The sequence below is a fragment of the Ipomoea triloba genome, chromosome 1 (assembly GCF_003576645.1).
Source record: "Ipomoea triloba cultivar NCNSP0323 chromosome 1, ASM357664v1".
NCBI lineage: Eukaryota > Viridiplantae > Streptophyta > Magnoliopsida > Solanales > Convolvulaceae > Ipomoea > Ipomoea triloba.
Window position 1 is genome coordinate 32,031,591 of NC_044916.1, and position 15,847 is coordinate 32,047,437.

Here is a 15,847-nt window from a genome sequence, read left to right on the forward strand (position 1 = left end):
GTGAAAGATTAATAGATAACTTTCACGAAAAGTAGAACTTGAAATTTTGTGAAACTATCAAATATGACAAAATTGATAGGAATTGTCGTAGAGTTAATAAAAAATGAATATCTCTATATTTGAACTAAATATTCATCGCCTTTCGGATTTATAAATGTAATCATTGCGGTGTTAATTCATCAAGTCCAAGATTAAACTTTTATCATGCATAACAGTTTCATCACGCTTAAGCTATATATAAATGTTCAATTCATAAACAAATGACTAATGTGGCTAAGCTACGTTATCGAAGACTTTGTATGGGATCCTAAATTATTAGGAATTGGCAAGAGGAAGTGGTGGGTGGAGCCGACCAATCATTATTGCATGGACCATGGTCCACACAGCTGTGTGGACCAAAAATAAAAAGTACATTATTTTTGTACTGAAGGTACATTATTTTTATATTGTAGGTACATTATTTTAGGGTACATTATTTTTGTACTGAAGGTACATTATTTTTTATATACTGTCAAATAATGTACCTACAGTACAAAAATAATGTACATTCAATATAAAAATAATGTACTTTTTATTTTTGATCCACACAGCTGTGTGGACCATGGTCCATGCAATAATTTGCCGGAGCCGACCATTTGGTCATTTTAATGTGGTTGTAGTGTAGGCTTGGTGGCTTTAAGAAAACAATTTTTATTATGGGCTGTAACCTATGTCCAAGGATGTTGTAGGCCTTGTTGGGTGTCATCTTTAATCCTCTGATCTTCTTAGCCGGCCCACTACTTTCCCAACTTCCCATTGCAGCTATGATCATCATCCTACAAACCCTACTTTTTTGTTAGTGATAAGTTGATAACGTACAATTGATTGCATGTTAATGGATGTTTTAAGTTATATGATTATATATGTATTTAATTTGCTCTATTGTATGTAGTAAGCTATGAGAATATTCTTAAATAAATGTTTTTAATAAGAAAATATAGAATATCTTTAGCTTATTACAGTCGATGATAGGCCTATACCTTAACTATTTAGTAAAAGGTAAGGTTGTTTGTCAAGTCATATCATCTCAACAATCGACCCAATCGTCATTGATAACAAGGGTGTACATGATAAAGTTAAAAGAATTGATAATTTTGTTTAAGGATTTATTTTCCTTTTAGTCATCTGATTATATTGGTCATAAAAAAATTAACAAAAAAAAAAAAAAAAAAAAAACAAGTGGGAAGTTGATTAATACATGGGGCGCTATCAAACTACAAGAAGGTGTGCAAAAACAGCCTATGGCCCCTAAATATATTTTAAATTAATGTAAATGGGTTTGGTGGTCTGACTAGACCTACCCCGCAATCACCAACTATCATCATTTATTTGTCTTTCATGATTCATTTCAAATGCAATGAGCTTCTTTTTTTTTTTTTCACCAAAAAAATAATATTTGACATCATTTCACTTTTAATGCAACACCTATTGTATCATTGTTGCACTTAATTTTTGTTTAATTTGGGCTTATTTAGTTCCATTGCTTTGTTAATATTTTTCTTCTCAAAAGAGATAAATCAGTCTAGACTTAGCTTGGGACAAAGAGATAACAACAAAACGAAGAATTGACTCTATTAATTAGTTGGAATCCATGATTAATCTAAGCAAGATAACTATTAAGTGGTTCATGTTAAGAAAACCATTCTATTGTACAAAAAGTACAGATAAATTATGTATTGTCAGCAAAGACTATAATAATCACTCAACTTACGCACTCATCTCCACAGTCTGCATGTCATGTACAATTGCCAGCACATATGCTCGTTACTTGGGGCAACCACTAAGCGTCGAGTGAGACTACCTAATATGAACCCCAATACACAGGCACACACAATCAACAAACACACAACAACAAAATGAAGAGTCGACTCTATTAATCAGTTAGAGTCCAATTAATACATTATTAATCTAAATCAAACATCTGATACAGTGGTTCATGTCAAAATAATTATTCAATTGTACAAAAAGTACAAATAAATGATGTGTCACCAACCAAGATTACATTAATCACTCAATTTACTTGTCTCCACAATCTACACATGTACAATTGCCAACACATATGCTCATTAATTGGGATACCCACAAGAGACCAAGTAGGACACTAGGACTACCTAATTGTATGAATAGTCATCTTAAAGTTTAATGAGGGGTTCAAGCTTTTTCACTCTTGCGTATTGTACTCCAAATACTCTTCGCTATTCAACATATTCAACAATCATTATATTCAATAAACTTAAGTGATTAACAGTATAAATAAAACTATCATATTATCATTCTATTATATTGTGTTGTTTCATTCGTATCTATATCAATTACACTTAAGAAGTAAAAGTCGTCTGATCTCACTTAAAACTACTAATTAAGTTCTAAATGGTTGTATTGAATCATTAATCTCACACACCAATATATTTAATAGTTATTTATAAATTAATTGACACAATTACGAGTTAATTATTTGAAATTATATCACATAATATAAAAATTTGGAGAAAAAAAAAAACTTTTCATACAAGCAACATTACAATATTTTGAGCAACCTAAATATTTATGCTGATTAGAGACAACGATTTGTTGACACCATGATTTGCTAACAAACATAATTATTGACAGCTCACCTAGCATTGCAATTCATATGTTTTTTTTTTCTCCTTATTATTACCAATTGTTATTGGTAAAAAAAATTGACAATAAAAATAAATTATTTAATTTGGTAAATATTGTACAAAACTTATAAATACTAAACACAAATTTATTAGTCAAAGACCTTGTGGTTTAGTGGCACCTTGTATACATTTCAACAACATGGGAGCTAGGGAGAAGGTTTGAGTCTCAGTGTAGTTAATTGTTGAATTTTTACTCTTTGTATCTCAATAGGTTGAGAAAGTAGCTATGAACAGATATTACATTGTAATAGAGTCATTAGTACTCAAAAAAAAAATCCGATCACAACATTAATTTACCAAATCAATCAATCAATAAAAGTATGCAACAAAATTTGTGTTTGTTTTTTTTAGTACTACTGACTCTATTACAATGTAGTGTATCAGTTAGTGAAGGCACAAAAAGTCAATAGTTGCCTCTACTGAAGCTCGAACTCACTCTCATCATCCATGTGAGAGTGTAAACCGGGACACCGAGTGCCACTAGACCACAAATTCTTTGGCTAAAACGTGTTTTAAGAATATTAAAACAGATACTACATTGTAATAGTCATTAGTACTCAAAAAAAAAAAATCCGATCACAACATTTATTTACCAAATCAATCAATAAAAGTATGCAACAAAATGTGTGTGTTTTTTTTTTAGTATTACTGACTCTGTTACAATGTAGTTCATAGCTACTTTCTCAACCTGAAGCACAAAGAGTCAACACAAAGAGTCACTTTCTCAACCTAAAGCACAAAGAGTCAACACAAAGAGTCAACAGTTGCCTCCACTGAGGCTCGAACCACTCCATCATCCATGTGGGAGTGTAAACTGGGACACCGAGTGCCACTAAACTCCAAGGTCTTTGGCCAAAATGTGTTTTAAGAATATTAAAAACTTTTAAATAACGTTGGCATATTATTATTATTATTATTGGGTGACAAGGGAACTAATATTGAATGGAGTGCACATAGTAAATTTTTTTATGTATAATAGCCAGTAAATCACACTAGAAATACCACATATGATGGGATTAATCAATAAAATGTTAACAAGAATCAAACTTATGACATTAAGTCTAATTTTTACAGATCCAATAAAAGCATTAATTTACTTAATCAATCAATCAATTAATTTACTTAATCAGTCTAATTTTTTTTTTTTTTTTAAGTTTTCAAAAAACAAAAGATGTTTTTTTTTTAAGGAGTTTGGCGTGTTATTGACTTCTTATATAGTTGTATTGTAATGATGTGGGGTCCACGTTTACATCCTGTAAAGGTGACGCAAGATCCATGCCACATTTCAATGGAATGCGATAAGATTTTGAAGTCATATTTAACACTATATTCATAAAGAAAGTGCGTCATATTTATTAAATTTTAATAATATATTTATTACTTGTATTTTTATTATACCATATTTTTATTATACCATATTTCCTGTTAATTAAAGTTATAAATGTAATATGCTGCATAATAAATTAGTTGAGAATAATGGATTTTTTTTAAATGTCAATGATACTCAAATGTCTGAATTTAATTCTTTATGTGCAAATGAAGACTAAGATTTGACATGGTGTACTGATTGTGCGACTCGCAATTTACCTCCGCAGTGACTCTAGCCTCTAGGGTGCGGGATTCTGTTGGCTTAAGATTAATTTGGCGAATCTGAAATCACTTAAGTTTTAAAAAAAATAGAAAACATGATATTAAATTAAAATAAAGTTCAATGCAGACTACCATTTACTCCGTAATTTGGAAGAAATATATAATAATATTATAAAATATAATAATATGGAGTCCAAGTGGATATGAAGTTAATTACCTCAAATCTTTTCAACTTTTAAAAAATTTAATAATAAAAAGATTCACGTGAAGAAATGGCTCAATTCACAACAAATATATATTATCAAAAATATAAATCTTTCAGTTGGTGATACATCTACTTTTGGTTTTCAAATCAACACTAAAATAGTAATTCTAGTTCATAGATACAAAAGAAATTTAGCGGTTTGGTTTGGATGACATTCTATTAAAAATAATGTTTTATAATTTATTAATTAAAATAGTGAGGCTCGAACACATAACATCCCATGAAAGAATAACTTAGTGTTACTAAACCACAAAATCTAGCTTAATTAATGGTAGAGTTTAAAAAAAGATCATAATCCAATCTCACCAGCAACAACAGTGTGGGACTAAAATAACTATTCTCCTTGCAAATCATTTTTAGACTTATTGTGCGAATTAAACATAATATTAAAGATTGGATCCACTAAATCTCTATAATATTATTACTATTTAGTGTCATATGTTGCAGATTTATAAATAAATGTTTATTAAAATCTTTTTTTCTTTATCCTAAAAAATATTCTCTTTTTTTTTTGTAGAATAAATATCAATAAATTAAATAGTAATTGATTAATCAACGTTATTTCCATATTTACTTGCAGATGACTAGTCTACCGTCCCTTGGATCTTACACCTCCTATATAAACCCCCTCAAAACTCTCTGCTTTCCTCTCCTTCTTCTCCTCTATCTCTCTCTCTCTCTCTCTACATCTATATACATACATATATTTATATATATACACATTTCTGTACGTGTATAATCTTTGTATATCGTCGTCATGGCCGTGAACGGTGGAACATCAAGTTTGATCGTCAGTTTCGGGGAGATGCTGATCGACTTCGTGCCGACAGTTTCCGGCGTGTCTCTGGCGGAGGCGCCGGGTTTCTTGAAGGCTCCGGGCGGTGCTCCGGCCAACGTGGCTATAGCGGTTGCGAGGCTGGGCGGGAAGGCCGCGTTCGTCGGGAAGCTCGGCGACGACGAGTTCGGGCACATGCTGGCCGGAATCCTGAAGGAGAATGGGGTACGCGCCGACGGGATCAACTTCGACAAGGGCGCCAGGACCGCCCTGGCGTTCGTGACTCTACGCGCCGACGGGGAGCGCGAGTTCATGTTCTACAGGAACCCCAGCGCCGATATGCTGTTGACCCCGGACGAGTTGAATCTGGAGCTCATTAGATCTGTGAGTGACGTCCTCGTCAATCTTGTTTCCGATTTTTCTAAATCTCGTTTGGTTGCATAGAAAGCGCGTGACAAATTGAAATCTTTACATTTAATTTTTCTTTTCTTTTTGTTTTTTTATGCTCTGCTTTATCAACGAGAATGGCGTGGATTGTAATGATTCACGCCATTGTTACAGCTCATTTAGAACGATTTTGGGGTTATTGTGAGAGGAAAAGGTTCAATTTAGTCAAAAGGAATTCTTTATTGCCAGCGTTTATAACTACTATTAAGATCTGGCACGATATGTCCTGTTCCGGCGGCGGCGCGTGCGCCGCCATGGCCTTTTTAGATTCAGTGATTCAAGCTACTGTTGCGGTAGGCCCGCGGGCAAGATTGAATATCTTTTGTCTGGGTTTACGGGTCGGTATCTTGGAATCTGGTAGCATATAGGCCAGGGAAATAATTTTCCATTTAAAATTTGGGAACTTTTTCTTTATGCTTTTCGAGTTTGGTCCATTTAACATGCTATATGTTGAGATCATTCCAAGAATTGATTTTATTGAAAGGGATTTGAGAATGAGTTTCAATGCAAAGATTTGAGTGCTGGAATTGTTAAAGAAAACCCCAATTTCATAAATTGCTGCATTTCTTGATTTCTTAGGTCAGATCAGAATCGTGAATTCATTTGTCAAAATGGGCCTATTGCAGATCTCAACAATTTTTTTGTTCATTTAATGAAACGGGTGTTGCATGGGGTCCATATTTGGTGATAAATCATTTTTATTTGTAACCCCTGGACCACCTAATTCTTAGGATGCACATGGTTCACATTTTACCCTGCAACCACCTGGTAGAAACTCACCTCATTTTCACTGTCAAAGTGATCAAATATGCATATTCGACCTCAGATCTCTTTGATTTATTGATCTTGGGATGCCAAGCAAGCCAGAAACAGATTACTAGTATTATATTGCATTCTTGAGTTTTGATGTTTGGATCAATGGGGGGACTTTATTTAGTCTCTGTTCTTGAGTACTTTTGATGATTGCACTTCCATTATGCAGTGAAGTGATAATAACAAGTTGGTTATTTTCTCTAGGCCAAGGTTTTCCACTACGGATCAATAAGCTTGATCGTGGAGCCATGCAGATCAGCTCATCTGAAGGCAATGGAAGCTGCAAAAGAAGCCGGAGCTTTGCTTTCCTATGACCCCAACCTCAGGCTGCCATTGTGGCCGTCACCTGAGGAGGCACGCGAGCAGATCATGAGCATATGGGATAAGGCAGATGTGATCAAGGTCAGCGACGTTGAGCTGGAATTCCTTACTGGCTGTGACAAGATTGATGATGAGTCCGCTTTGTCCCTGTGGCACCCCAACCTGAAACTCCTCCTCGTGACCCTTGGTGAAAAGGGTTGCAGATATTACACCAAGGTATGAATTCAATGATTGTTATTCGATTCTGAACACAATAGCTGTAAAGCAGTAGTTATTGGTAATTAAAAGAAAGGAACAACCCGGCCACACCCAGGAATTGTATGTGAAACTAAAGTCGTACCTTGTGGGCTAACCTGCATCACTTTTACATCATTTGCCCCACTATGCATTGTCTCTTTGTATTATTTTTATTATCCATTAACCTTTCAGTTTTTAAAAGGTTAACATAAATTATGCTAAATTATATGTTAAAATGGATCTCTGAACCACATTTTATTCTCGAAACAGAGGGAAAGTGTTTAATTATACTAATTATATGTCATTTGATCTGCCTCAATGTTCAACATTTCCTTGTTTTGGTGCGTAGAGCTTCAAGGGATCTGTTGAAGCTTTTCACGTCAAGACAGTTGACACAACGGGAGCTGGTGATTCCTTTGTCGGTGCCCTTTTGTGCAAGATTGTTGATGACTGCTCCATAATTGAGGTAAGTAGTTGATCAATTGCCATCGAGTAGGTTGTATGTTGCTGTTGCAGCAAGATTTCAACAGAACGGCACTTGTTGATTATATTAAAGCTCAACAACAGTTGGGGAATAACCAAGTGTGAATGGGATTGATTGCAGGATGAGGCGAGATTGAAGCAAGTACTTCGATTTGCATGTGCTTGTGGAGCCATCACAACTACCAAAAAAGGAGCAATCCCTGCCCTTCCCACCGAAGCAGATGCCCTCGCTCTTCTCAACTGAACTTAAGCAGCAGGGTTTACATCATGCCTTTCCTTCCATTGATTTTCTTACCAGCACTAGTTGTATTAGGTTCTGTTCATCTTTTCCAAAGTTTGGGATTTTGTTTTCATTTGCTTGTAATGGAGGGATTGCACAAAGCAATTATTAATAAACGAGTTTTGTGGTTTGTTTCATCAAAGAAGATGGGAAATTGCTACTGTGATGTTTAATTTGAATTCAGGCCAAAATTTGACTGTTAGTCTTCTAGCTTATTAGGAAGGAAATTGCTGTGGGTGAATGACAAGATTTTACTTTGGATAACATATAAAAAAAAATGTTAATTATCGTTAACCATTAATAGTCGGTTGTCATATTGGGTAATATTTCAAATCTCATGTCAAATTGTGATGAAATAGTAAGACTCTATTAGGAACACGTCAAAGTGTGATCAAATGATCAAATAGTAAGACTCTATTAGGAAATAGAAAATAAAATTCAAATAGTAAGACTCTATTAGGAAATAGAAAATGAAATTTATTAGTGTTATCAAATAGTAAGACTCTATTAGGAAATAGAAAATGATACTTGAGCTTAAATTTAAAATATAAGGGTCGACCCCTACTCTAGAAATTGTAGGAAATAGAAAATGATACTTGAGCTTAAATTTAAAATATAAGGGTCGACCCCTACTCTAGAAATTGATGGAGGTAAATTGCAAGATGTATCTCAATTGTTCATGCCTCTGAATGTTTGTACATATATGCTCACAGGACTAAATCCATGGTCCTTGAGATTTGAACCCAATAGAAAATGATACTTGCATTTAGGTGAAGGGTGGAATGAGAATATTTTGGAAATTGCAATTCTTTGCTCAAAGAATAGAAAATATTTATTTTTGGACACATATATACCCATCAACCTTATGTACTAATCCTTTCATCCTTTCATATATATAATAGCAACAATTAGGCAATTTAGGATCTGAAACATGTGAGTGGACAAAAACTTAATACTTTTCTAATTCCATTGGGCAGAGATGACTACTAGGGTAGAATCCCAAACTCATTACCCTTCTATATATTAGGTCAGTGAAAAATTCTGATCAGTGCCCATGCAAGAAAAGAAACATTTACCTGCATTTCACTTGTCTAAATTTTGTAGCTAGTAATCACATTTAGGAGCTACTTACAAATTGATACTAAAACGCAATCGCTTGTGGATAGCAACCAACAACCTCCATCCTTAGGGAAGACCAAACTTGGTCGCATTTCTTTAGCCCTGCTTGCATGTGTGCCAAAAACGCCTGTGCCCATGGTTCATCGTTCCCCTCCAAGCTCAATTCATAAGGAACGGAGAAACTGTTGATAATTGGAGAATCAACACAAACTGTTCTAAGTTGATGATATAGTAACCCACTCAACCCAGTTTTACATGAAATATAGCTATTCAAAACTGAAGAGCTGATGAACATATTTTTGGGGTTTGATAAGTATTGTGTGTCTATAAATATATGCATGTACAATATTTCTCTAAAACATAAAGAAGCAACTATAAGCACAAGTATTGACTAACAGCCGCAGACATGGCCTCAAAAATCAACTTAGAAAATTAGATTGCTTCTGTAACTACAAGTACCAATTTGCATATATATATATAAAATAAACATGAAAAACCATGTTTCTTGGCTTGTGTGGCTCAAGGTATTAATGTTTTAGCAGACTTATTATGTTTGTTTAAAATTTTATTAAGAAAGAATAGATTACGTACAAACAAAAAGTAGATGAGTTAGGAAGTGTTACGAGTTCAGACTTCAATCATGAGTCTAAAAGTTTGTTAGTTGTTAATCATTAATTAACTAACAATAATAGTTTAGCTAAAAGCCTAAAACAACAGTCAAACCTTACAAGTTGTATTAGCTGCTTGCTAGCCAGATATCAAACAGAACCCCTATATGGGTAATATGGCTATATAAATATATAAATGGCCAAGAATCTAAAGTTCTGTTACTCTGTCAGCAGAAATGTTCTGGTGAGGGTTCAAAACAAGAAAAAGAAGACAAAAACACACAGAAAAACAGTAATTGTGTGATGGTATACAAGAAGTCTTGAACTAAATTAAAGAAGCCAGCACAGTACAAACATCAGAGGAAGGAAGAAACTGGAAAATCATCCTAATAAATTTAATTTGTTGTGCACAGTTTGAAATAAAGTCAAAAAACATATTAATGTTACCTCAACAGTTCTTCTTTTTGAGATTGAGATCGATCATTGTGTGCACCATTTCTGGAAAATTATAAGTTTGGCAGTCAGCAAACTAAGCCTCAGGGATGATAAGTCATTGCTTTAAGCCTTTAACAACTGAATGAAGTCCAAATAAAGCTGGCACCAGATATCTTACGATATGAGCTAAGAAGGTATCAAATATGAGCTAGACTCTGCCAGTGAAGATTAACCAAACTCCCTCCCCCCTCCAGGGGGCATGGTAGTGTCTTAATGAAAATGGGCAAATGGCACCCTAATAAGTTACGTAGTACTATTTTATTTGATGTTTTCCACATCTCAATGCAATTCTTCATGCATAAATAGGTATACCCAAATCATTAATTATCTTGAGGGAGAAATAATCTTTTTATTTTCCATCTCTCCTGTGTGCCAATATTCAAAATTCACTTCTTATCTCAAGGAAGAAAGTTTCTTTAATATTTCCATTTCTCCTATGTGCCACTTTAGCAGTTCTAGATAAAAAGGTATATTGAAAATTTAAAACCAAATTGTTGATTTAAAATCCTGGAAATCATCTTTAAAATTTTATTAAAACCTGAACTAACCTGCAGACTAGAATTTGGAAGAGATGGAGTGACTTGGTGGAGAGATTATATATGGCATCTTGAATGTGATCCTTGCCAAAAAGGTATACTACCGGATAGCCAAGAAGCCATCTGCAAAAAAAAAAAAAAAAAAAAAGGGAAAAAAAAAAAAAAAAAAAATGGAAAAAAAAAAAAAAAAAAAATGGAAAAAAAAAAAAAAAAAAAATGGAAAAAAAAAAAAAAAAAAAATGGAAAAAAAAAAAAAAAAAAAATGGAAAAAAAAAAAAAAAAAAAATGGAAAAAAAAAAAAAAAAAAAATGGAAAAAAAAAAAAAAAAAAAATGGAAAAAAAAAAAAAAAAAAAATGGAAAAAAAAAAAAAAAAAAAATGGAAAAAAAAAAAAAAAAAAAATGGAAAAAAAAAAAAAAAAAAAATGGAAAAAAAAAAAAAAAAAAAATGGAAAAAAAAAAAAAAAAAAAATGGAAAAAAAAAAAAAAAAAAAATGGAAAAAAAAAAAAAAAAAAAATGGAAAAAAAAAAAAAAAAAAAATGGAAAAAAAAAAAAAAAAAAAATGGAAAAAAAAAAAAAAAAAAAATGGAAAAAAAAAAAAAAAAAAAATGGAAAAAAAAAAAAAAAAAAAATGGAAAAAAAAAAAAAAAAAAAATGGAAAAAAAAAAAAAAAAAAAATGGAAAAAAAAAAAAAAAAAAAATGGAAAAAAAAAAAAAAAAAAAATGGAAAAAAAAAAAAAAAAAAAATGGAAAAAAAAAAAAAAAAAAAATGGAAAAAAAAAAAAAAAAAAAATGGAAAAAAAAAAAAAAAAAAAATGGAAAAAAAAAAAAAAAAAAAATGGAAAAAAAAAAAAAAAAAAAATGGAAAAAAAAAAAAAAAAAAAATGGAAAAAAAAAAAAAAAAAAAATGGAAAAAAAAAAAAAAAAAAAATGGAAAAAAAAAAAAAAAAAAAATGGAAAAAAAAAAAAAAAAAAAATGGAAAAAAAAAAAAAAAAAAAATGGAAAAAAAAAAAAAAAAAAAATGGAAAAAAAAAAAAAAAAAAAATGGAAAAAAAAAAAAAAAAAAAATGGAAAAAAAAAAAAAAAAAAAATGGAAAAAAAAAAAAAAAAAAAATGGAAAAAAAAAAAAAAAAAAAATGGAAAAAAAAAAAAAAAAAAAATGGAAAAAAAAAAAAAAAAAAAATGGAAAAAAAAAAAAAAAAAAAATGGAAAAAAAAAAAAAAAAAAAATGGAAAAAAAAAAAAAAAAAAAATGGAAAAAAAAAAAAAAAAAAAATGGAAAAAAAAAAAAAAAAAAAATGGAAAAAAAAAAAAAAAAAAAATGGAAAAAAAAAAAAAAAAAAAATGGAAAAAAAAAAAAAAAAAAAATGGAAAAAAAAAAAAAAAAAAAATGGAAAAAAAAAAAAAAAAAAAATGGAAAAAAAAAAAAAAAAAAAATGGAAAAAAAAAAAAAAAAAAAATGGAAAAAAAAAAAAAAAAAAAATGGAAAAAAAAAAAAAAAAAAAATGGAAAAAAAAAAAAAAAAAAAATGGAAAAAAAAAAAAAAAAAAAATGGAAAAAAAAAAAAAAAAAAAATGGAAAAAAAAAAAAAAAAAAAATGGAAAAAAAAAAAAAAAAAAAATGGAAAAAAAAAAAAAAAAAAAATGGAAAAAAAAAAAAAAAAAAAATGGAAAAAAAAAAAAAAAAAAAATGGAAAAAAAAAAAAAAAAAAAATGGAAAAAAAAAAAAAAAAAAAATGGAAAAAAAAAAAAAAAAAAAATAAAAAAAAAAAAAAAAAAAAAAAAAAAAAAAAAAAACTGGATTAATTAGGAAAACTGACTTGTCAAAAAGAATAAAGACAAAAGTCACCAACAAGCAAAATATGACCTATAGCCCTTAAAGCTATGGAGACAAAAGTCGCCAACAAACTATGTTACTCAGAGTTGGGTATTAAGTGTCTGGTCTGGTTATGTGACAAGGTCGCTTGATCAGTAAATTTCCAGAAATAATGTATGGAAAAGTCATTCTATTAAACTTGTAATCTTCAGTTTCAGCAGGTATAGGGAATTACACAGCATAAAGTGTCAAAATTTGGTACCTGCCAATTTATATAATTTGTTAACTAAAAGGAAAACATACAATAAGAAGTTATGAGAAGGTTCCAAGAAATATATGAGATTTTAATTATTTCTACACATCATAAAAATAGAATTATCTCATAAAATAATCAAAACCATAGTCCAGGACTTGGATTCTAGATAGCCTGTACGTGAGACCTCACATAGGATTTATTATAAAGTCCATTTTTTCCTGGATGGCTGGATATATAATAGGGGTTATGCATCTACTACTAACAGAAATCCACTATAAACAGCAATTGCACGAGAGAGAGAGAGAGAGAGAGAGAGAAGTTACCCATTGAGAGTTGGTATTGTGACCTCAGTTTCTTTAATGCAGTTACTGAGATCAATAAAATCGGAGGACTGTGAACTAGTTGGCTTATTATTTGCTGTAATATCAGTACTACAATGTCCTAAATGATTACTATTTATTTTTCCTTCAGAAAAGAGCGATGAAAATAGTTTCTGTGCCAGCACAAGCTCCACAATTGCAGGGCTCTCCTCAGCTCTTGTTATCATCTTAAGTAACAATTCAAAAGCTTTAATTATGTACAGTACAAACACTCAATCCCTCCCTTGCCCCCCAAAATATACATATAAACAAAATAAATAAAAGAGAAGAGACAAAAGACAACCTCTGGAGGATCATGTTCAAGATCTATAAAGAGAAATTCTCTTTCCAAGTTCAAACTCAATTTAACAAATTCCTCAAATGCTCTAAGATGAATCAGATATATCATATCTTCAATAACCATAACCTGAAGGAATTCAAATGCTGAAGACTCCTGAAAATCATAGGCATATATCAGTGCCATCTTGGTGAGAAGACAACAACATTAGAAAGATTAGATAGATACTGCTATATTGAAAGGATGGAGAGGGCAGCCAAAAACAATATCTATCAGAATAATGTTAGTGTTGAAAATCAATGTCAACAGTGTCAAACAAATTTGGGTATCAGGTTACATTCAACAGATGAATACAGTTTTCTTAAAGTGTTCATACTGATATTTAAAGGATCATTTTGCAGCTCTACTGGTTCAAACATACTTGCAGGGAATTCATAAGGAATTACAAACAATGTGGCAGAATGGGATCCAAACCATTGTTCTAGACTTCTAGAAATAGATTGCAGGGAATCATTGCTGGAAATTTCTGTATTACTATGAGAAATTGTTTGAGGTGGTAGGTAAGCGTAGAGCCTACTCTAACATCATTCAAGAAGTCCTCCATCGCAACAACGTAGTTAATATAGGTCATGAATTTCTTGGTAATGGAGTGTACAAAGTCTAGACCAGCTCTTGTTATCTTTTGATCACCTCCAACACTTATGCTAAGGTTTTATGATTTAGATGTAATGAAAACTCCATCTTTGATATGTTTCTCTAACTCTTTAAGTGCTTTTGCCTCCTTTTAAGCTTTCTTGTAATCGTTTCTAAAGACGGGAGGTAAGGGCCATATACTCACCTCCCTTGTGAATTTTAAGGTTATTAATACATATTTGGGACCTCAAGGCCTTTTCTATATATGGTGAATACTTGTGCATATGCAAGAGCAAAACAGTTTATAAAAATGCATTAAAAGCTACTCCATAATAGTTTACTAGGATGTTGTTCATTTCCTTCAAGTTAGCTCAAGCTTTATCATACTAGGAGGGAACACTGAGTTCTAAACTAATGAGAAGATACCAACATTTCTGCAGTGTTTGAGAAATGCACAGAGCCGATCTTGCAGTTCTGGCATCTTTCCACCATAGTCCACCATTACAACTGGTCGCATCTCAGTGCACAAGGCCAAAATGTCTGCCCATATTTTTGAATTCATCAATGTTTAGCTCACAGAAAAATCAAAGTTCCTACCATGGATGGATAAAGTATTCTCTCCACACTACAGTCTATACAAACGTAATAAGAATCCTTCCTTTTTCCGAATTATCAACAACACTGGAGTGCTCAAAAGTTTCATTAGCACAATTAAAATAATGAAACGCAGATATACATGAGATTCGATTAGTTAGTTACTACTTCCACAGTATAAATCAAAGCAGAGAGAGCAATAAAGAAAGAACCAGTTTCAAGGCGACGCTTAGAAGAAAGCTTGAGGCGCCATTTGATTTGGGACAAACAAGATTCCAACACCCTCACTATTTCCTCTGCCTCCGCCATTTCAATATTCCAATTTCCAGTCCACAAAGAAATCACAAACTCATAAAAAAGGGACTTCCTAAATTCCAACTTCCCCAAATTACACTCCAAACCTCAAACATTATAATAATTTTACTTTACCCTCATACTTTTTGTAATTACATATATGACCCTAAACTTCTCTATATTTCAATTACACTTTATTCACAATGTACGCCCTCGAGTAATGTTACAGGTTTGAGGTTCAAGGAAAAAAAACCTATAGGAACAACATTTTACAACAAAAAACATACAATATAATAATAATAATAATGTGTCAAGCACCTTGTGCTCATATTATACATTTGTGTTTTTCCTTGAGGGAAAATCCTTGAATTGAACATGATGATGGAGTATTGACTTTCTTGGCCCATTCCACTGTTCTTTTCCATCTCATTATTATTATTTTATTATTATTCACAACAATATCAACTATTGTCCATCCACTCATTATTGTGTCCTATGGAACGTAGAGACAAAGGAGAATGGAACATAGAGACAAAGGAGAATGTTAATCCAACATTATTGTATCTAAAGGTAGACACAAGGATGGGCTAGGATTCCTAGGAGCCTATGGCTTGATCCGGTCTCAACAAAATTTGATTAATTTTGACTTATATTAAATATAATAACAAACAAAACATAATAAATCAAAGGAAATATAGGTCTTGTGCATCAAATCCACTATTCATTATAAAGTTAATTTTCATGCATCGATTCAGTAATTAGTCAATTGAAAACTTTATAACTTAACACCCTCTCAGTCGAACTCTAACTTAACACCCTCTCAGTCGAACTCTCTCAGTCGAATTCGTCACATCTGGTCTTCAACTCTCATATATAGTATGATTTACTTCTCTTATATGATTTGCAGGTTACTATACAAGAGCAAGAT

At 31.5% G+C, this 15,847-nt stretch overlaps 2 protein-coding genes across 2 annotated transcripts; one reads left to right on the forward strand and one right to left on the reverse strand.

The window, feature by feature from the left end:
- The first annotated feature begins 5,207 nt into the window (after positions 1-5,207).
- Positions 5,208-8,086, forward strand: LOC116030853 (fructokinase-2). The gene is made up of 4 exons (XM_031273208.1): positions 5,208-5,716; positions 6,797-7,129; positions 7,500-7,616; positions 7,755-8,086. Exons 1-4 carry the CDS (start codon positions 5,315-5,317, stop codon positions 7,875-7,877), a joined length of 975 nt encoding a protein of 324 aa, XP_031129068.1. The 5' UTR covers positions 5,208-5,314; the 3' UTR covers positions 7,878-8,086.
- A 709-nt stretch (positions 8,087-8,795) lies between these two features.
- LOC116014254 lies at positions 8,796-14,961 on the reverse strand. The gene is made up of 7 exons (XM_031254280.1): positions 14,838-14,961; positions 14,462-14,571; positions 13,405-13,554; positions 13,065-13,288; positions 10,684-10,794; positions 10,088-10,138; positions 8,796-9,214 (listed from the first exon to the last, which is right to left on the reverse strand). The coding sequence occupies exons 1-7, from the start codon at positions 14,932-14,934 to the stop codon at positions 9,055-9,057; spliced, it is 903 nt and encodes a 300-aa protein (XP_031110140.1). The 5' UTR covers positions 14,935-14,961; the 3' UTR covers positions 8,796-9,054.
- Between the last annotated feature and the right edge of the window lie 886 nt (positions 14,962-15,847).